At 43.5% G+C, this 22,087-nt stretch overlaps 1 protein-coding gene across 1 annotated transcript in view; it reads left to right on the top strand.

Moving 5' to 3' along the window:
* The window catches only part of SCN8A (sodium voltage-gated channel alpha subunit 8), a 415,106-nt gene that overhangs the window by 92,540 nt on the left and 300,479 nt on the right, over nucleotides 1-22,087 (top strand). The window contains exon 6 of the mRNA XM_029594973.1: nucleotides 1,969-2,060. Within this exon, the coding sequence (XP_029450833.1) occupies nucleotides 1,969-2,060 (92 nt within the window). The remainder of the gene's footprint in view (nucleotides 1-1,968; nucleotides 2,061-22,087) is intronic.

The raw sequence follows: 22,087 nt of genomic DNA, 5'->3' as shown, positions 1-22,087 counted from the left end.
ATGTTTCACATCTCCTATTGCTAAATTTAAATCCGGCTCCTCGTGACAGTCTGAAAGCTGCTTGGTGTGGCCTCTATGAAATGAGTTGACGACTTCAGTCTGCATCTCCACGGACAGGGTTTGGCATTGCGGCAATTAGCCACCATCTGATCTGGCGCTAATCGACTGAGTGTTTTAGGGGTGGTGAGTGCCCATCCACAAGGGACTACAACTTAAATAATTGGGCTTCTGTGTGACCAACATAGAGGCCAGTAGCTTAGATTGGGTGAACCACCCCTGCCCGTCTCAAAAACAAAACAGCAACCAGCTTTAAAATTAGGTAGAAAAGGGGCCTAAGGAAAGACCAGTGGGGGGCAATTTGAACAAAATCTTCCTTTTTTATTTTATTTAATAATTTTGTTAGCTTTCTATTTGCCTATACTATCGTGAGAGAAATTTTTGTTTGACAACCACTCACCAGGAGATTGACCGCAGCATTCTGGGATGATTTTAGCTCAGAGTGTCTAGGGCCTTGTTTGTTTACTTGCATTTTTTGTAATAATTGGAATCCCCCCTCCCTCCTCCGGGTTCCCCTGTTTTTCTCTCTGTCTCCTCATAGCAGTGGGCTGGGGCACATTAGCTTCCCCTGCGGGGGGGGGGCCGACCACCAACAAGGGAAACCTCTTTCAAGGCTGAACCCGCCAGCAGTGGTCACCCCTGCAGCAATAAACCATCCTCCCCTCACTGTCAAACCCTCCCCTGAGGGCATCACCTCTATGAAGTGTCTGAACTTTGCCGGACAGGAGGCTCTGATGTGGATTTTCCTGCATTAAACCATGGAAAGTCAGACTTGCCGTATCTTATCAGGGCCTTGTTGAGGGAACCTACACTAAAGCAGTATGTGTTACTTCCAGCATTATGGAGAAAGTGGCAGGCTGGATGCATATAGCCGTTTGTTCCATTTGTTGAGTTTTAGATAAATTGTCATCTTTCTGGTATTGGGCATTCAGCGGGGTAACCTTATAGCTCTGTGTCTAAAGAAACAAGGTGAATCCAGTCCAGGTTTTACTTCCACTGGAGATGTGGTTTTGAAAAGCTCTGGACACATCTCTCTGCATGTGCTGGGATAAAACCAGGACTGGCTTAACCCATACTGACAGGACTTGGGGCTATAGGGTCACTGTATTGCTCAGTGAATCCACTAGGGCAGGGGGTGGCCAACACCAATCCTCGAGAGCCACAAACAGGCCAGGTTTTCAGGATGTCCACAGTGTACATGCATGAGAGAGCTCTGCTTGCACTGCCACCATTTTATGCAAATCTATCTCATGCATGTTCACTCTGGATATTCTGAAAACCCGGCCTGTTTGTGACTCTTGAGGACCGGCATTGGCCACTCCTGCACTATGGCATCCCAAACCTGCCCTGGTGATCTCACAGCCAGTTGAGTTTTCAGGATCTACACCATAAATATGCAGTAGAGATCCGGTTTATGCAGATTTATTTCATGGATATTCACGGTAGATATCCTAAAAACCTGACTGGTTGTGAGGTCTGCAGAACAGGTTTGGGAAGGCCTGGAATATATAAACAGAACTTTTAATTGTGCTGGTCTCCTTTTCCCTTGCCGTCCCCCTTTGATTCTGGTGATAACTTTGAAAAGAGATTTTTTTTTTTTCCTCCCTGAAGCCCATAAATAAATGCTCGGCCTGCTGCTTCCTCCTCTCTTCCAGCCACGCCTTCACAAGTTAACTCTGGTTTGATTCTGCAGGTATATAACAGAGTTTGTAAACCTAGGCAATGTCTCAGCTCTGCGCACTTTCAGAGTCCTGAGAGCTCTGAAAACTATTTCTGTAATCCCAGGTAAGGTGGCCTGTGCTCGGTGTGTAGGTGTTGGGAGGGCCCCCTCTCTGTGATGACATCTTGTTGTACTGTAGTTGTTGTTTGGTGTTTTGTCATTGTGTCTGTGTGTGACCTCCCTTATTGCAGATATGTCACAGAGTTCGTGGACCTTGGGAATGTCTCAGCGCTGAGAACATTTAGGGTTCTCCGAGCTTTGAAAACTATTTCTGTCATTCCAGGTGAGAAACCGGTTTAAACACTAAGGCTGATCATGCAATCATTTTCTCTCTTCATCTGTCTTGCTCTGTGTATTTCTCTCTTGCTCTTCTCCTCTCTCTCTCTCTCACACTTTCTCTGTTTTAAGTTTTAATTTATTCTTGCACTTCCTCTTCTTCCTCCTCCTCCACTTTCTTTTCAGGAATGAGGCAGATACTTGATAGTTTTTTTTTTTGCCATGAATGTAACATCATGGGTGTAGTCTACTTGGTGCATGGGTACCATCAACTTTAGGGGGAAAAAAAAGTGTGCTGTGCATTACTAGTCAAAGATGCTATGGTCCAGGATGGTCTCAGGCTGGAGAAGATGAGGATTTTTAGACTGAGGATGGGGGGGGGGGGGGAAGAGAGAGCCTGTGAACGAGAATGTAGGGGCCCCTCTCCACATTGAATTTCAGGACGACCACAGCTGAAAGGTGTACAGATGTGTGTGTCTGCATTGTGCACCTTCCGGACTCCAGCTGGCTGCTGAGAAGGGGGGAGCCACTGTCTTGTGAACTAGTTGCTGTGGAGCTACCATTTATACCGGAGGAGCCCTTTGTTGATCTGTGTTGAGGCAGAGCCATCGAAGGAGTGACAGCCTAGAAACCAGCCCTTGTAGGAGGACTGGGGCTTAGAGAGTATTCAGTCAGCCATTTTGGGGAGGAAGGAGGGAGATGATGGGATACTGGGCAGAGGTAGAAAGAGGGAGATGCTGAGTAATGCATACAGAGAGGTAGAGGAGGAGAGGTGGTGGGTGAGGGGAAAGAGTCCTTGTCTGAAAGAACTAAATCTAAGAAGCTGGGCAAAGGGCAAGAAGCAGGAGAGACTCAACTATCATTTTTATAGCGCTACTGGACATACATAGTGCCTTACAGTGGTGATAAGTATTCAGGTACGATAAATCCTTGCCCCAAAGAACTTGGAATCTAAGAAGCTAAGCAGAGTGTGAGGAGAGAGAGAGGGAGACCACTAAAACTAGGGCAGGGAGAAGGTGTAACAGCTACAGATTTAGGACTGGCCAGCTGGGAGATAATGGCAGAGGAATGGATTACCACTTCCCCCAGCTCAATCAAACAGGCTGATCCAGTTGTGATTTTGCACCTACCACCACCACCAATTGCATGCAGTTACAGTTCTGATTTTACCATTGATTTCCCTAAGGGTGTTGACAACCCTAAAAAGAATTCATTTTGTTTGTGACTTGGGGGAATTTTAGGCTATTTTATACGTATTTTTTAAATGATTTTTAATTTTCTAGGCAGAGTCGTCTGAAGAGGTAGGCAAGATGGGTGACTGCTCAGGAAGAGGATGTGCCTTGTCAGGGTGTGGGGGCAGGGTGTGGGGACTCAACTATCATTTTTATAGCGCTACTGGACATACATAGTGCCTTACAGTGGTGATAAGTATTCAGGTACGATAAATCCTTGCCCCAAAGAACTTGGAATCTAAGAAGCTAAGCAGAGTGTGAGGAGAGAGAGAGGGAGACCACTAAAACTAGGGCAGGGAGAAGGTGTAACAGCTACAGATTTAGGACTGGCCAGCTGGGAGATAATGGCAGAGGAATGGATTACCACTTCCCCCAGCTCAATCAAACAGGCTGATCCAGTTGTGATTTTGCACCTACCACCACCACCAATTGCATGCAGTTACAGTTCTGATTTTACCATTGATTTCCCTAAGGGTGTTGACAACCCTAAAAAGAATTCATTTTGTTTGTGACTTGGGGGAATTTTAGGCTATTTTATACGTATTTTTTAAATGATTTTTAATTTTCTAGGCAGAGTCGTCTGAAGAGGTAGGCAAGATGGGTGACTGCTCAGGAAGAGGATGTGCCTTGTCAGGGTGTGGGGGCAGGGTGTGGGGACTCAACTATCATTTTTATAGCGCTACTGGACATACATAGTGCCTTACAGTGGTGATAAGTATTCAGGTACGATAAATCCTTGCCCCAAAGAACTTGGAATCTAAGAAGCTAAGCAGAGTGTGAGGAGAGAGAGAGGATGTGCCTTGTCAGGGTGTGGGGGCACCAATGTTCCATATAAACTACTTTAAGCTCTTACTATTGGTTGTTGCCTTTGAATAAGGGGGACCCCTACAGGCCGGCTGCATCATCAGAGGGAACCTCCCTTCCCTTCCCCACAGCCAATGAAGGGACTCCCTTTTTGTTCTGGGCTCGGACCGTGCATGCTGGCATTCTGCCCAGGGAGCTCTAACCTGGGGCTAATCTCATGTGGCTTACACTGGGAATCACCTGAGGGGCTTATCGCCTGCGTGCACACAGGACTACCCCGGGGGCTTACCTAGTGTAAACACACATACAATTCCTGGGATTATACCAGGGGGCTTGAACCCAGGAGCTTATTCCCCACACAAATAGTCACACACACACTCAGTACATCATGGTTCCAGGTATTTTTGATAGGTTTATGCAATAAGGATAGAACAGATATAATACAAAAGAGTTAGCTGCAGATAATTACTACTTATATATAAAGCTTACATTTTCCAAGGGATCAGTCTGTGCTATCATGTCCAGGAAGCAAACTCACCCCCCCCCCCCCCCTAGCTGTTCTCATGCTTTATATCTTTATATGCTAAAAAACTGGCAATTTGCTTGGGATAGAAGCAATGTTCTCTCCCTCTGTGTTCTTATCAATTTCAAACACAGCTGTGTGGCCTTCACTCTCTCAGACTTTGGTATCAGTTAATTATTTTCCCATCTGGGAACTACTGGCACTACAGTTATTAGATTCTTGCCTGTTCGTAAGCATTTTTTTAGCATTTCACAATGTAAAATAGTAAATATGAATTTACTTAGAGGTTGGCCTATCTGGGTGAAAACTCGGGATCCACTATAGCCTAACCTCTCAATACATCCTCAGCCAGAGTAGTGAGAAGTAATTCTATTACACCTTCCCTTCCAGGAACTGCCCAGAGTGCTGCTTAACCTGGCAACAGCCTGATTCTAGGTGTAATAACTGACACTAGATGGGTGACAGTGCTTTTATTATGTAAACTCTATTCTTTATTTAGCAAAGGCATTTTGCTATTTTTTGCCTGGATGGGGGTGTTGTGTATATATTGTGGGCCTGATATTCAAAGCGCATTCAGTGCTGTTTAGCCAGATAAGCGGGACTTGTGTGTCTAAGTAGCGGCTGTCCCTTATATGGTTAAAAGTTACATGTACAAAAAGTAGGCATGTATTGGATGGATCGGGGGCAAGTTGGCCATATATCCTATACGACTAACTACTGATATTTGGAGTTAGCCAGATAAGTACATGTATACGTTTAGACGCTCCATAGCTGGGTAGACTTATCCGCCTAGGTGCATATATATATATCCGTGTATATTCAGCGGCTTCGCCATGCTGCTGGATAAGTTCTAACTGGCTAAGTTACTTACTTGGCCAGCTATGAATATCTACCCCTGTAATTCTTGCTTCTTTTTCCAACTCTGCCCTTCCTATCTCCCTGAAATTCATGGTCCAAACCCTCATGCTTCTCTGAACCACTCACCCACCTCCCTGTTTGGAGGAGTGGTGTTTACATCCTGCTGTCTTGGCCATTACTGTCAAAATATGCCAACTCCCGAGCTACTTCACACTTTGACCTGCATGTAGATAAAGCATAAGGTGTGGAGCTGGCATGATTTTGACAGTATTAAGCAAGAAAGCAGGAAGTAAGCACCTCTGCTGCCTGTGGAGGGATATGGAGGACTACAGAGACCTAGGTTTGGGTAGATTTCCAGGAGCTCTGAAAATGCAGAAAGGGTATGGGCTGCTTGTGTCATGAAGGCAGGGGAGCAATCTGCATGTAAATGGCCTTTTTTTTGTGTGGGAGGGGGGTTGCCAAGGAAGCTAACACACAGGCCGATTCAGAAAAACGCGCGATTCAGGAGGGTGGCCTATGCAAATTAGGGCCCGCGGTAAAAGGAGGCGCTAGGGACACTAGCGCATCCCTAGTGCCTCCTTTTTGACAGGAGCGGCGGCAGTCAGCGGGTTTGACAGCCGACACTCAATTTTGCCAGCGTCGGTTCTCAAACCCGCTGACAGCCACGGGTTCGGAAAATGGACGCTGGCAAAATTGAGCGTCCGTCTTCTGGGCTGTGGGCCGATTTTTAAATATATTTTTTTAAATTTTTACTTTTTTAAAAAACTTTTGGGGCCTCCGACTTAATATCGCCATGATATTAAGTCGGAGGGTGCACAGAAAAGCAGTTTTTACTGTTTTTCTGTGCACTTCCCCGGCACCAGCAGAAATTAAAATGTGCGGCTTGGCTGCACATTTTACTTTCTGTATCGCGCGGGAATAACTAATAGGGCCATCGACATGCATTTGCATGTTGTGGGCGCTATTAGTTTCGGGGGGGTTGGACGCGCGTTTTCGACGCGCTATTACCCCTTACTGAATAAGGGGTAAAGCTAGCGCATTGAAAACGCGCGTCCAAATGCGGGTGTACTGTTTCGGCCTGACAGTGACTCTGATGTAGAGCTACCTGGCTATCCTTTTCCCTGCTACTCTCCACCCTGGTATCATTAATTTTCTCACAACTACATGGCTATGACAAAGTTAATGCGTGTTAAGGCCAGACATCATAAATGTCATCTGCTTCACCCTTCAAAATCACTTCTAGATCATTCAGAATTCCGTTCAGTGGTGCAGGCCATGATTACGCCCAGTTTTGACTATTGTAACTCCTTATGCTTTGGTTTACCAGCGTGTGTGCTACGGGCACTACAAATACTGAAAAATTCTGCAACACATCTTCTAGTCTGGGCATGAAATCTCACGTTGCCCCCATTTTAATGGATCTTCTCTGGCTTCCACTATTTGGCGTGTCCAGTACAAAGTCGATTTTCTTGTCCACAAACTGCTTGGGAGTGATTCACCATCTTGGGCCAGTGCAATGCTATGCATTTATTCTCCCGACTGAGCTTTGAGATCCTCGCAAAGAGGCTTACTGGATATTTTCTCTGTTCGTAGTGTTAGGCTGGCCAAAATTCATGAGCGAGTTTTCTCTGTTGCTGCCTCAACACTACGGAATTCATTGCCTGCAGTGTTGGGACTTGTGACTTGTACCAGGGCGTTAAAGAAAATGTTGAAAACTTATTTGTTAACTTTTAATGTACCAAGCTTTTAATGATGAATGAGCTCTGGTTCTTTATTTTGAGTCTGCTGTATTTTAGATGTCATTTGATCAGCAGCTATGACTTTTGTTCTTCATTTTATTGACACATTATGTTTTTACATTATTTTAGGTAGTTTGACTTTTTTTATTTATGTATGTTCATTTTTTTTTATGATTCGTGTTTTTATCTGTTTTATTCTGGTTGTGAATGTTATTTTTTCTATGCCCCTTAGGACTATGTATAAGCGGCTCATTTCATTTCATTTTATTTTATCCCACTTATGAATCGCTGTCCAGATAAAATTGCTCAAAGTGACGTGCAAACAGAACATATATCTAATAGCATAAAACAGAGCACACATGCAATAAACTACAATAGTAAAATAAAAGTAAACAAAAATAAGTAAAACTAAAGGATAAAATAATTTATAAAAGACAGTCCAACATATAAGAGATTTTAAATAAATAAGAGAGATGGTGTTGTGTTACGCTCATCGGCCATGGTATCGCACGGCTGGCCTCTCACCCGCCACTGTGCCACTGCAGAGGCAGGTCCTGGGTCGCGGTGGGGAGCCGCTGCCGATGCAGTGTTCCATCTTCTGCCCCTAGCCGTTGTCGGACTGATGCTGCCGATCTCTCCTCTTCCACAGCAGGGATGCCGCCGACCTCCTCCCGCGCGGGACTTCCTCCTAGGTGCACACGTGTGCCTCCTTCAGACATTTAAAAGGGCCTGCAGCGGGAAAATGCTGTCGGCCCTTTCTGATGACATCAGCTCTTCAGCCTTATAAGGCTGCACCCTGCCGCTAGCAGGTGCCTTGGCAACAGGTTTCCTTACTTCGTGTGAGCTGTGTGTTGCTCCTGAGCTCCTCGTCTCCTTCCTTGCTTTTTGGATTTTCTCGGCTCTGAACCCGGACTGGACACTGACAACAACATACGCCACCTGCCTCGACCCCTGCCTGGAATCCGACCACGAGTTACGTCGCCTGCCTCTATCATCACCAGAGACCCCACGTAAGTCCAGCCAGCCCCGGCACCCAAGGGCTTAACCTAAGAGGAATGTGAGCTGGTAGTGGTGAAGCTCCAGAGGGGTCTCTGCCTGACTTCAGCCTAGTTTTCCAACAGTGGGGACCCTGTGGGGCTCCTCCCCACAGGTAGTGTCAACTCCCCCTCGGTCCAAGGGTCCACAAGCGCAACATATTGAAAGCCATGAGAGGAGATTAGAGCACCAAGAGAATTAGTATATAGAGAGTGGAGCCCAGGACATATCTGTGAGGCATACCAATTGATAATGGGATGGCGGTAGAAGAGGATCTACCAGAGGACATACTAAAAGTGTGATGGGAGATGTAAGAAGAGAACCAAGACAGGATGGCGTCTGTTAAATCCAAGTGAGGACAGAGCATCAAGGAGTGATCAAGGTGGTGATCTCTTTTGAGGCATCTGAATTTCTCTGTCATATCCCTCCTGTATCTCTTCTAGGGTATATATATTTAGGTCCTTAAGTCTCATCTCATATGGCTTTTATTGCAGAGCATGCATGATTTTGGTAACCTTTCTCTGTACTGCTTCCAGCCTATCTATATCCTTTGAGATACAGCCTCCCAAATTGTACACAATATTCTAAGTGATGTATCACCAAATACCAATACAGAGGCATTGCTGTTGGTTATGCCTCTCCCTGTGTTCCCCAGCATCCCTCTGGCTCTGGCCACTGCCTTATCATACTGTTTTGCTACTTTGAGATCATTGGACATGATCACCTTGAGGTTTCTTTTCTGATTGTCGCTTGTCAGTTTTTCATCTCATATTGTATACTGTTGCCTTGGATTCCTGCACCTCAAATGCATGACTCTGCACTTTGTTGCATTGAGTCATAATTCCACCACTCTTCAAGCTTTCTTAAGATTACTTCTTATTCGATCAACTTTGTTTCAAATTTTAGTTATTTGCAAAAAAGCAAACTTTTATTCTAACCTCTCCACAATATTGCTTGCAAAGATATTGAACAGAACCAGTTCTGGAACCAATCCCTAAGGCAGTCCATATATTAGTTTTCTTTCCTTGGAGTGATTTCTAATTACCACTATCCTCTTTTGTCTATCACTCATCCAATCAAGTACTCCAATTTGAGACTTACTCTTAGACAGCTCAGTTTATGTGTGAGCCTCCTATAGGGACGATATCAAAAGTTTTTGCTGAAATCTAAGTAAACCACACTTATCTAATAAAAAAAAAATTTGATCAGATTGTTTTGATACATGTAGACCTCCCATCCCCCACCCCCTTTGCAAGGGGGTCATCTTTAGAGACTGTTGAACGTTGACAACTCATAGCATCCAGGAAGGCAGAGTCCTGCTGCAGGGAGCAGGATTGACCTGTGATGGGATCATCAAAACAAAAGAGAGTCCACATCAATTGCTGTGTTTGAATAAGATATTTATTTGGAGTCCTCAGTAATTCAGTCAGACATAGACCTCCCACAAAAGGTTCATGATGAGAAAAAGAAAATACAAAAAGGTCCAAAAATTTACCACTCAGTCTTCTCGGGCTGTTTTGGCAATGAAAGAAAGAGAAAAATCTTCCCTTTATTTTCCAAGAGAGACCCTCTCTTTTTCAAGGTCCAGATGGAAAGACAAGAAACTTCTTCTTTCTCACTGACTGCGTGCTATTCCAGACCAATTATTCCCATTAGTCTAGGGATTGAAATCCTGGATGGTCTTTTACCTTACAGGAAAGAGAACCCCTCTCCAGTGGATCCTCAAAGTCCAAGACACAGCACAGCACCCCTGGCAGCCTCTCCCAAGCTCCTTACAGGATTTCTTTTAGACATCCAAAACACATCAGTTCCCCCTGGTGTCTCATTGAGTAGCTTTCAAGCTCACCCACCTGCTAGAGGGATGTACTCTCCTATCACTCAACCCAAAGGCTACACCTCCTGAGCCTTCCATCTCTGGAAAATTCTTGATGTTATTCTAGTGAAGCCTAGCTGGCTTTATACACAATTTTCCTCTGTTTAAAACCATTCTGTCTTAGATTCTGCAATCTGCTGAATTCTAGATATGTCACTATTCTTTCCTTCAATAGAATCTAATAAAAGAACATAAGAAATGCCATACTGGATCAGACCAAAAGTCTATCAAGCCCAGCATCCTGCCTCACAATGGCTAATCCAGGTCACAAGTGTTGCAGTCTCGGTCGCAAGTCTTGCGACAGAGACCTTACCTTTGTCCCCGGGGCGCTGACGTGGGGCTCTGGGGCCCAGTTCTGCTCCTCTTGCCCCGCTGCAGAAATGATGAGACCCATTGCTGGTCGGGCCTGCTTGGGCTGCCTCGTGGTGCTGCTGAGTCTCGAGGCTTGGCCCCTCCCCTTTTGGACACGTGCGAGTGTGGGGAGGGGTGTTTTGAACGGCCTTTTCTTTTGAATGTGGGCCGTCCTTTGTGAGTGACGTCAGACACCGGTAATGTTTTAACCCGGCGTCTCACTGAGTCTTGTTGCTTGGCAACAAGGTTTCTGCCGGTACTGGCTGCAGCTTTTGACTCTGCTTGTCAGGATCTTCTTTTAGGATTTTTCCTTGTTCTTGTTCCACTCCAGTTTGGATTTTTTACTTCAGTTTCAGCTCAGGGTCTTCAGCTTGTTTTTTGGGTACTGACGCTGGCCTGTTTTTGTTTCTTTACATTTGTTGTTGTCTCGATTAAGGTTAGTCACATTCTTCAATCTTCCTCTCATTGATTTCCTAAGTCCCAGCAGTCCGGGATCTCACTGGCTCCTTCCAGAGGGTCCTCGGGCTTCCAGGGTGAAGTCATCTCTTCAGTTCTTCCTGATCACCTATGTCCCAGCGGTCCAGGACCTCAAGGGCTTCTCCCGGGGGGTTCTCAGACTTCCAGGGTGAAGACATCTTTTCAGTTCCCTTGATTGCCTAAGTCCCAGCGGTCCGGGACCTCAAGGGCACACAAAGGGATCCTGGGGGGTCCTCGGACTTCCAGGGTGAAGTCTTCAGTTCTGCATTCAACTTGGCACCGCCTCCCGGCCTACATCTCTTCAGCGGAGTGTACTTCTTCCCACACCATTTCACTCCGTTAGGCTGGCCCAAAGGTCCACTGCTACGCCCGCAACACACAAGTACCTGGCATAATCCCAAAGAACAGATCCAGTCCTTCTTACTCATAACCAAGGATAAGCTAAAGCTTTCCCATATAATGGTTCATGGGCTTTTCTTCCAGGAACTCATCCAAAACTGTTTTAAACCCAGCTACACTAACTTCTTTCACCATCTCCTCTGGCAACAGATTCCACAGTTTAAATGTGTGCTGAGTGAAAATAGCTTCTTTAATTTGTTTTAAATATATTACCTGTTAGCTTCATGGAATGTATCCTAGCTATAATATTTTGAAAGGGTGAATAACCATTCCCTGTTTACCAATTCCACCCCATTAAACCCGAACGGGAGGCCCGCCCCCCCCCCCCCCCCCCCCCGCGATGTCATCAGCACAGCCGCCGACCCAAAAGAGAGACCCGACCAGCAGGAGGCGCCCGGCCAACGCAAACCCACCGTGAGGGACCAAGAGAAAAACAGCGAAAAGTAAGAAAAAGAGAAGGGCAGGAGCCCCAATGGGAGACCCGAACGGGAGGCCCGCCCCCCAACGTCATCAGCACAGCCACATCACCCAATTCAAGAGGAGAGGTGAATCTTCCAATTCATAAAGAAACGCGATTCCTAGGCATCACGTGCCGTGCGTCGCACGCCTAAGGAGTGTGACAAAGGGGCATTCCCCTTTGTGCACCCCTTGGTGCAAGCCTTAGTGCTAGCACTAAAAGCTCTACAAACCTTAAAACACTTTCCTTCTAAAATATACCAAACTATATAAGAAATGACAAAACCTCAACCCCCTGACTACAGCAAAAACCTCAAAAAAGACCTGAACTTAGTTAATAGCCAAAATGACACAAGCAAGAAAACAAAGAAGAACCACAAATACCAACACTCTACCTTAAATCAGAACACAAAAACATACGGCACCTACTTAGCACTATCATTCATGCTATTTAATGCACAATCCATAATAAAGAAAATATCCATTATCAACGACCTACTTCAAGATGACAAGCCGGATTTCTTAGCAATCATAGAAACATGGATAAAAAAAACAGACACAATACTAATCAACCAAATCAACAACCCTTTCTACAGAACCTTCTCATTCCCCAGACCAAAAAAGAAAGGCGGAGGCCTAATGCTACTCATAAAAAAAAAAACAACCTACAAATGAAATTACTAACAACTACAGCTCACTGGAAATTGCACTATTTGACTCACCAAAACTACAAATCTGTCTGATATACTGCCCCCCACCCCCCCAATACACTTGATCGGAACTGTTCACCACTTATTGAATTCTTCTTGACCAAAATATCTATCAATAAATCCATAATCATCCTTGGTGATTTCAACATACATATAGATTCCATCCCCCACTCCCCCACATGTTCCTCAATCATTGACGCACTCTCATTACTAGGCCTTAGTCAAATCATCAATGGGCCAACGCACAAAGCTGGTCACACACTTGACCTCGTCTTCTTAAATACTGACATATGGACAAACCACCAAATAAAAATCACGAAGATACCCTGGTCGGATCACTCCATAATCCAGGCAAATTTATTTTCCAACCGTAATTTTCTACAATAAAAAACCCACCTAAATCCTTCTCATACCGAAACACTCCAAGAAAATTTACAAACAGAACTAACAAACATAGACCTTTCAAATGCAGAGAATGCAACTTCGTCTTGGCTCACAATCACTAAAACTGTAGCAGATAAGTAAACCCCATCATATAAAAAACAATAAAAAACCCAAAACATCAGAACCAATGGTATAATGACAACATCAGAGCAGCCAAAAGTGAACTCAGAAAAAAAGAGAGAACCTGGAAGGAACAATACATCAACCTCTCTACTTAACTCATACAGAACACAACTAGCAGAATACAAAAACTCATCCACAAAACAAAGACTTCTACTCAAATAAAATAAACAAATATCAACATAACCCAAAGATGCTTTTCAATATCGTAAAAAGCTTAACCAAATCATTCAGTGATGACCAGTTATCATCAACGTCCAAGATCACAAGCAACGATTTTGCAGAATTTTTTAACGAAAAAAAATCAAAAACCTCATAAATAACAACCTCAACAACAACTCACAAGTCCAGAAAAAAAAAATTTCAAACATTAAGTTGGCCCAACTTTGAGACAGCATCTTCACTGGAAATCCAAATGATCATCAAAAAAATGAACCCAGCTAAACACCCTATTGACTCCATTCCCATAACAACGATCAAAAATATCGAACCATCAATAACCAAAACAATAACTGAAATCATAAACCTTTCCCTCACCGAAGGAAACTACCCAGAATGCCTAAAATCAGCAATTATCAAACCCATACTGAAAAAGAACAACCTGGATCCTGAAAACCCACTGAACTACTGACCCATATCAAACCTACCATTCATTGCCAAAATCATTGAGAAAATCATGCACTCCTATCTCAGCGACCACCTTGAAGAAAACAACATCCTTCTACCCACACAATTTGGCTTCAGGAAACAAATGAACACAGACTCTACTACTATCATTAAACGACACCATACTCAAAGGTTTCGAAAACGGACAAAGCTACCTTCTATTCCTACTCGACCTATCAGCAGCCTTTGACACAGTAAACCACTCTATCATGATTGAACGACTATCAAAAATTGGTGCAAAAGAAAAAACCCTACAATGGTTCACATCATATCTATCACAAAGAACCTACCAAGTATGGATCAATGACACCCTTTCAAAAAAAATAAACTTAGAAACTGGAGTCCCCCAAGGTTCAGCTCTATCACGACACTCTTCAACATTTGCCTGCTTCCGATATGCCACTTCCTCTCAAACCTTAATCTGACCCACTTCATATATGCAGATGACATTCAAATATTAATCCCAATAAACAACTCATTGGAAGAAACCTACAAAAAAACAGCTACTTACCTAAACAAAATAAAACAGCTACTAACCAACATGAAACTCATACTAAACTTCGATAAGACTGAAATAATAATCCTAGATAGAAAAAAACAACACCCCTCAACTACCACCACTCAACCTAATGAACCAAAAAGTGGCTATCTCTCCAGTCAATCATGCACACAACCTTGGAGTCATAATTGACAAAGAATTTTCCTTCAAGAACCACATCACAACTAAAATCAAAGATGGATATCACAAACTTCTAACAATACGTCAATTAAAATCTTTCCTCTCTCCTAATGACTTCAGATCAGTCCTTCAACTACTCATCTTCTCCAACCTAGATTACTGCAACTCCCTACTGTTCAATTTACCTCTTAACACCATCTGACCACTCCAAATCCTACAAAACGCAACTGCAAGAATACTCACCGGATCCAAAAAAATGATCACATCACTCCTATACTTATAGCACTTCACTGGCTCACAATAAATTTTAGGATTGAATATAAAATACTATCCATACTACACAAAATAATATACTAAAAACAATCAAACTGGCTAAGCTCTTCCATAAACTGCATTCTCCAAACAGAAACCTCTGATCAGCAAATAAAGGACTACTAAAGATTCCTCCTGCTCGCTCTAAACACACCTCAACTCAAGAGAGCAATCTCATTAGGAAGCCCTAAACACTGGAACACCCTCCCAACTGAACTACGAACACAAGAAAACTTAAAAACTTTCAAAAAAGATCTAAAAACCTGGATGTTTACCAAAGCCTACCAACTCACCCAATGACTCTAAATCACCACCTTTGACACTATGCAGAAAAAAAGAAAAAATATATATTTGAGCCAATATAAGAAAAATAACATAACAATTAACCGAAACATGTATCTACAAACTAAGTTCTTAAAACATTAATAACTCTGTAAAATTATAATTCTATGTTAACCATTTAAATGAACCTTTTTGAAAAACTCTGTTAAACTTTGAAACTTTGTAAACAGTTGTGATGGCGAAACCGAACGACGGTATATAAAACTTGACACACAAAATAAATAAAGAAGTTACAGAACTCTGTTTCCTCTCATTTGTCTCTTCTTCAGGCTGAAGAACCGTAACCATTCCATCCCCTTTATCATTTTAAGTGCCCTTCTCTGTATCTTTTCTAGTTCCACTATTTTATTTTTTTTAGATGCGTGGCCAGCACTGCACACAGTACTCGAGGTACGTCACACCATGGATGATACAGATGCAGTATGATATCCTCTGTTTTATTTTCCATTCCTTTCCTAATAATACTTAACTTTCTCTGCTTTTTTTTTAGCTTTCTATTTATTGAATTTTAGTTATATCCAAAGCAAATGCATTGCATACAGAAAAAAGACACATAGAATAAATACTGCATTAAACAATAAAAAGAAACATTTTCAAAAGGCAAAATAAAATAAGAAAAATATCATATTCAAACATCTCCATAAAGAAAAAGTTGGAGAGGGAGCCGAAAATTTATGGGAGAATACAAGAAATAATAATCAACAAACAATAGACTTGATGTTTACACAGCACTCAGAATAATTGATCTATATAAATGCCTCTTGCTAAGAGGCCATCAAGTGATATTCGATTCTAAGGAAAGACCTTAGTTGACCAGGAAGGAGAAAACAAAGCAATCATCTCGATCCTTAACCTACAAGGATAGCGTAAAACATAGGAATAACCCATAGAGGTAGCTTTGGAGCGTAAGGCAATAAAACTTTTCCGCCGCTCTTGCATGGACCAAGAAAAATCGGGCAATGCACGAATCATCTGACCCGGAAAAGAAAAAGGTGCTTAAAAAATCTTCTCATTACATCACTAACATCTTGCTCATAAATAAAGGAAACTAACAAAGTAGAGCTCTGAGCTACCTTAATCCCAGAGCTTTCTAGAAATTCTGCCAAATTATCAGAAACATTGAAGGAAACATGATGGGGGTTCTGAGCATTCCCTCCGTGATTAGGAGAAAGAAAGACAGCTTTATTGATAGAAGGAATTTTCCCAGAATCAAACTGCAATATGTCTATGAAGTATTTAAGCGCAGTAAGTGACAATTATCTAAATACTTTGGGGAAAATTAAGAAATCATTAATTTAGGTGTCTGGCTTGATTTTCCAGATATTCTACACGTCGAGACAATATATTTGAGTCCTTGGCTACAGCCACATCAAGAACTTGCAAGTCTTTAATCTTATTTTCGGCATTAGTTAACTTCCCCTGAATATCCACAATTTGGGAATCACATTCAATCTTCGAAGACTCAAATTTAGAAGTTAAAACGTCAATTTTGTTATTGGAATCTTAAGGGATCTGCCAAGGCCATCTAAAGAGATCCCAAATAGTGTCCAAAGTTACCACTGACTGCTTGTTAGGCAAAAAGGAGGTCTCACCAGAGAAGGGCCTTAAAATCAGCCCTTGACTACACGTTGACACCGGCATACTTGATGACAAAGGCTCTCCCTGAGCCAACATCGGTGAAGGAGACGACAACCACAAAACTCTGCCCACTGGCTTCACTGGACAACATTAATGGGAAAAACTGCTCCATTACTGCTCCACCTAGGGCCCCCACCAACGGAAAAATTGCCAAGACAATCATTGTGCACCTCTGAAGGAGGAAGCCAAAGATCCTTGGGACTGAGCAATACCTCTCCTGGCAGGTCAGGTGCCTTCAGTTGGGACTGAAGGCACAAAGGATCCTTCAGTCCCAACAATGCTGGTCCAGTGGGCATGTAAGATGGAATAATGGAATAAGCTGTTGCCCAGGAAGGGTGGGGGGGGGAATACCCAAACCTTCCCATTGCATTTGGAAGGCATTTTTAGGTAAGTAGAAGGATATATCCGGAGTAGCTAAACACAGCCAGCATCACGCTACCATCTTGGTTCCTCCATCCCATATTCTCTGCTTTTTTGACCACTGCTGTGCAGTGGACTGGGGATTTCAAAATATTGTCCTCAAGAACTCCAAGATTCTTTTCCTGGGTAGTAAAGCCTAATATGGAGCACAGTATCTTGTAACTATAGTTTTAATTATTCTTACCTATGTGTGTCATTTGAACTTTCCACATTAAATTTTATCTGCCTGCGAAGGGGTATATAGAGTAGAACTCCAGAACACCTTAAAGGACTGGGTCTATCTGTCTAGTGTAATCCATCTTAAACACCCAGAGTTGGTGTCTAGACCACAGAGCATTTCCCTGGGGTAGAGAATAAAAGCCCAGATCCTGAAGAAAGCAAACAGGCCCAGAATAAAGGGGAAGCTCCAAGAGCTACTCAAAAACTCCGTTTGAATGCCTGACTTTTGTTGTAGCACTGCTGAGGTAAGCAGGCTTTTGCTGTCTTTCTGTTATAGTGAATAAGGGTTTTCTGTTTAAAAAGCCAGCACCTAAGCCATTTTCTGTCCTCTGGCAACCCTGCCTGAAGCCAAGGGCCCACCTCATGTTATCAAATTGCCATTTAGATGCCCAATATTCCAGTCTTGCAAAGTCCACTTGCAATTCCTCACAGTTGGCTAGTGATCTGATAACTTTGAACAATTTTGCATCATCTGCCAATTTGATCACCTCACTTATTACTCCCTTTTCAGATCACTGAAAAGAGTCCCTGTAGAGATCCCTGAGGTACTCCAGTATTTATCTTTGTCCATTGAGAGAAATGACCATTCAATCCTACTGTTTCCTGTCTTTTAGCCAGTTACCAATCCACAATAGAATATTGCCTCCTGTACTGTGAGTCTGTCAAATGCCTTCTGAACGTCCGATACACTATATTAATTGACTCACTCTTGTCCATATATTTAACCTCATTCGTTCATTCATGGTCTCCATTGATTTTCCCATCACTGAGGCAAGATTAACTGGCCTGTAGTTTCAAACCTCTCTGTTACTGCTTGTATGAAGAGGGTTGGCATATGTCCATTTCCATTGAACATATCCTTCAGTACATCCAGCAGAACCTCTGAGCTCTTGTTCAGTATAATTTTAAAAGCAGTTTCCACTGGTAAAGCAGTCTGTTATCAGAAGAAATGGAATTTTAGAATAATTCCCATCCTTTTATACATATAAAGTATGTGCTATCATGGGCTGTGATATAGTTGGTGTGGCCTAGCATGCAGACACGGCTGGGCCCATGCTGACAGCAGGCAGACACACTTAGGTTGGGACTGAAGGAGGCTTCACCTACACCAGTCTCTTTCTCCGCAGGTTAAACCATTGGGTTTTGATGCCGGTAAAGCTTAGGCAAATGTCCACAGCAGAAGAGATGACCAGGGGTCGAGGCAGGTGGCAGTCACAAGGCAACGGAATCGAGCAAGGGCCAGAGCAAGAGGCAATCAGGCAGAGTCAGAATCCAGGTGAAGGTCAAGGCAGGCGGCAATCAGAGTGGCCGATGCAATAAGATATGCTGTAAAATGGGTGCTCATATTGAGCACCCATTTTCCTAACATACACACAACCACGTCTCCTGGGCGCCTGATGCAATATGTAAATGAATTGCTGCATTAAAAAGGATGCACTAGGGAAGAATTATGCGTCCCCTAACGCTCAAATGCATCCGGCATCCAGGAGATGTGGCTGTGCACTCACAATTGCAACGGGCGCTCATTACGAGCGTCTGTTTTATCCTGCCTCAGTTGATTTCGCCCAATATACATGTCTGGAACGTGTATATTGTGCGTGTATACTGTCCGTCCAGAAAAATTGTTTTTCTTTTTTAGATCAGGTCGTTACATTATTCCTTTAATTGAGAACACTGCAAACAGTAGATTTAAGTATCGCAATGATATTTAGAAGGAGGAACCACACAGAACAATATTTTTGCATTCTGTATGAACCCTTGACTCCGGGGCTGGAGTTAAATTTGCCATGTTAAAAAGTGTTCATTGGGCATCCGGCGATTTACTGCATCAGGGAGTAATAGCTAGTAGCCTCATCTACATGGAATTTATATGTAATGAGTGCTATCGCCTACGCAATTGTTTGGGCGAGCGTTTTGAACATGCTAATCCCATTTTTGCATCGGGTGCTAGTCTAGCACATCCAACCGCACCTTAACCTGTGTGCTAGACTAGACACACTTTATTGCATTGGCCAGAGATTCAGTATTCAGGCAAAGGTCAGGCATGAGAGATCAGACCAAAGGGGAAGCAGGAGACAAGAAACATAGTATCATAATAATGGCAGAAAAAGACAAAATGGTCCTTCCAGTCTACCCAGCAAGTTTCTTATGGTAGTAACTGCCACTCTAGTCAGTTTCTGTTACCCCATGTTTCTGTTAAGGTTAGTAATATTAACCATCAAAACCAAGCAATGGTCAAACCCATAACAAAATTACAGCTAGCAACATTTTACAGGGTGAGCAGCTTTTTGATAATCAGACAATGTTTGAATGTGCTTTGATTTTGGACTTAGCTGTAGTCAGTACCCTGGACTGTAAAAGTCAGGGCCTAATGTTGGCTGTCGTCTGAATCCAATTCCCCTTTTTTCCCCCTGCTGTCAAAGCGTTGTGTCAAAATCATGAAAGCTAATTGGTTAAGGGTAGTAATCCTCATGCTTTCTGTTAAGGGTAGTAGCTGCTGCTCCATGCAGGTTACTCCCATGCACCCTTTTCTTCATTTCCACCTCTAGCCTTTAGGGATACACAGTATTTATCTCATGCCTTTTTGAATTTGTTTATTGTTTTTGTACTCACCATCTCTTCTGGAAGGACATTTCAGGCATCTACTTTTTTCTCCTTGAAGAAATATTTCCTGAAGGTAATTCTGGTGTTTCATTTCATGATCTTTAGTTCTACTGTTTTGCTTTGCAGCAGAAAAGGTTCGAAGATTGTGCATCATTACAACCTTTCAGGTATCTGAAGATCTATATCATATCTCCCCTGTATCTCCTCTTACAGAGTATATATATTTAAATCCTTCAGCTTCTCTTCATAAGTCTTCCGATACAGACCCCACACCATTTTGGCCACCCTACTCTGGACCGCCTCCATCCTGTCTCTATCCTTTTTGAGATACGGCCTCCAGAACTGAACACAGAACTCCAGGTGAGGCCTCGCCAAAGACCTGTACAAGGGCATTATCACCTCCTTATTCTTACAGGTTAATTCCTTTCTCTGTGCAACGCAGCATTCTTCTGGCTTTAGCTATTGCCTTGTTATATTGCTTCGCTGTCTTCAGATCGCCAGACACTATCACCCCGAGGTCCCTCTCCCAAGCTGTGCATATTAGTTTTTCATCTTCCATCACATACAGGTCTTTTGGATTACTGCATCCTAGATGCATGACTCTGCACTACTTGGAATTGAATCCCTGCTGCCAAGTCTTTGACTGCTCTTCAAGTTTTTTTTTAATCACTTTTCTTTCTCTCTACTCTTTCAGGCATGCCCACTCTATTGCAGATCTGAGTATTATTCTCAAATAGATAAACTTTACCTTATGTTCCTTCCACAATGTTGCTCACAAAGATATTGAACAGAACCAGTCCCAAACCCGATCCTTGTGGCATTCTACTTAACACTGTTCTCTCTTTAGAGTAATAAGTTCCATTTACCACTACATGCTGTCTCTTGTCAAATAAATTTGTAATCCACTCCATCACTTTGGCACAGACTCCCAAACTTCTCATTTTATTCCCGAGCCTTCTATGAGGGACTGTATCAAAAGCTTTGCTGAAATCCAAATAAATCATATCAGGCGCTCTTCCTTGATCCAATTCTCTAGTCGCCCAAACAAAAAAATCAATCAGATTGGTCTCACAGGACCTTACCCTGGTGAATCCAGTCTGCCTCAGATCCAGCCACCCACCAGATTGTAGATTGTTGCGACCGTTGCTGCCAGACGGCTTCACTCCACCTACCTTTCCTTTCTTGCGGCGACTCCTGCTCCTCATGGACGCTTGGCTGCCACGGCATCTGTCTGCCGTCCTCTCCAGCATCCCCGGACCGGCTTGGGCGCTGCCTCCCGCCATGCTCGTCAAGCACCTTAGGGTGCGCGCGCCCCGCAGCCCTCATTCTTATTTCCTCATTGGCGCGTTCCTTAGGGACGTCCCCCTATGATGATGTCACGCTGCCCGGATATTTAAGCCTACTGTTTATTGCTAGCTGTTGAGTTAGCAAGGGTGTTCTTACGGATGGGATTCACTCTCTGTACCCAGCTACTCTGCCTTCCAACTCCTTTTGGACTCTTTCTGCTAACGGGGTACCTGCTCCTCGGGGCCTCATTGTTTTTTTCAGGTCGCTATCAGGTCAGGCTCAGCTCTGGACACACAAACACTGATAGTTCTTTATTTAGGCAGTTTGAGAAACCACCAGAGGTGGTAGTAGAGAGTAGATGTTGTAGCCCGGCTGGGCTAGTATTCCCCAGGGCGCTGGAACAGTGGTTTCTCCGGTAGCAGTGCTGTAGTGGAGAGACCTGAGAAAGTGAGTACAATAGAACATTCACAGAGTCCCAGATAAGGAGAAGCCACGAGATGGGGAGAGCTGGCCCTCGAGGAGTGAGTACCAGATCCCTGGAGGTAGAGAGACTTGTTGGCAAAGTACTCACACAGTGGTTCCACATAAGAGATGGCACTGGAACTGGATCGGAGGCAGGCCCTCGAGGAGCGAGTACCTGGTTCCAGGGAGACAGCTCTGAGGAGTAGATGATGATAGTACTCACGATGGTGTCTGTAGCGAATTCTTCCAAGTAGAAGCGGAGATAGATGCAGGCAGCGAGTCAGGGAACATGGGCCCTTGAGGAGCGAGTCCAGGTTCTCTCTACGTCTAATCTAGTCCACATCTGGCAGTTGAAAATTTCCCACCAACAGCTTCTTACTCTCC

The sequence above is a fragment of the Rhinatrema bivittatum genome, chromosome 3 (assembly GCF_901001135.1).
Source record: "Rhinatrema bivittatum chromosome 3, aRhiBiv1.1, whole genome shotgun sequence".
NCBI lineage: Eukaryota > Metazoa > Chordata > Amphibia > Gymnophiona > Rhinatrematidae > Rhinatrema > Rhinatrema bivittatum.
Note: the sequence above shows the minus strand (reverse complement) of the source record. Positions and strands in the feature narration are given on the sequence as shown.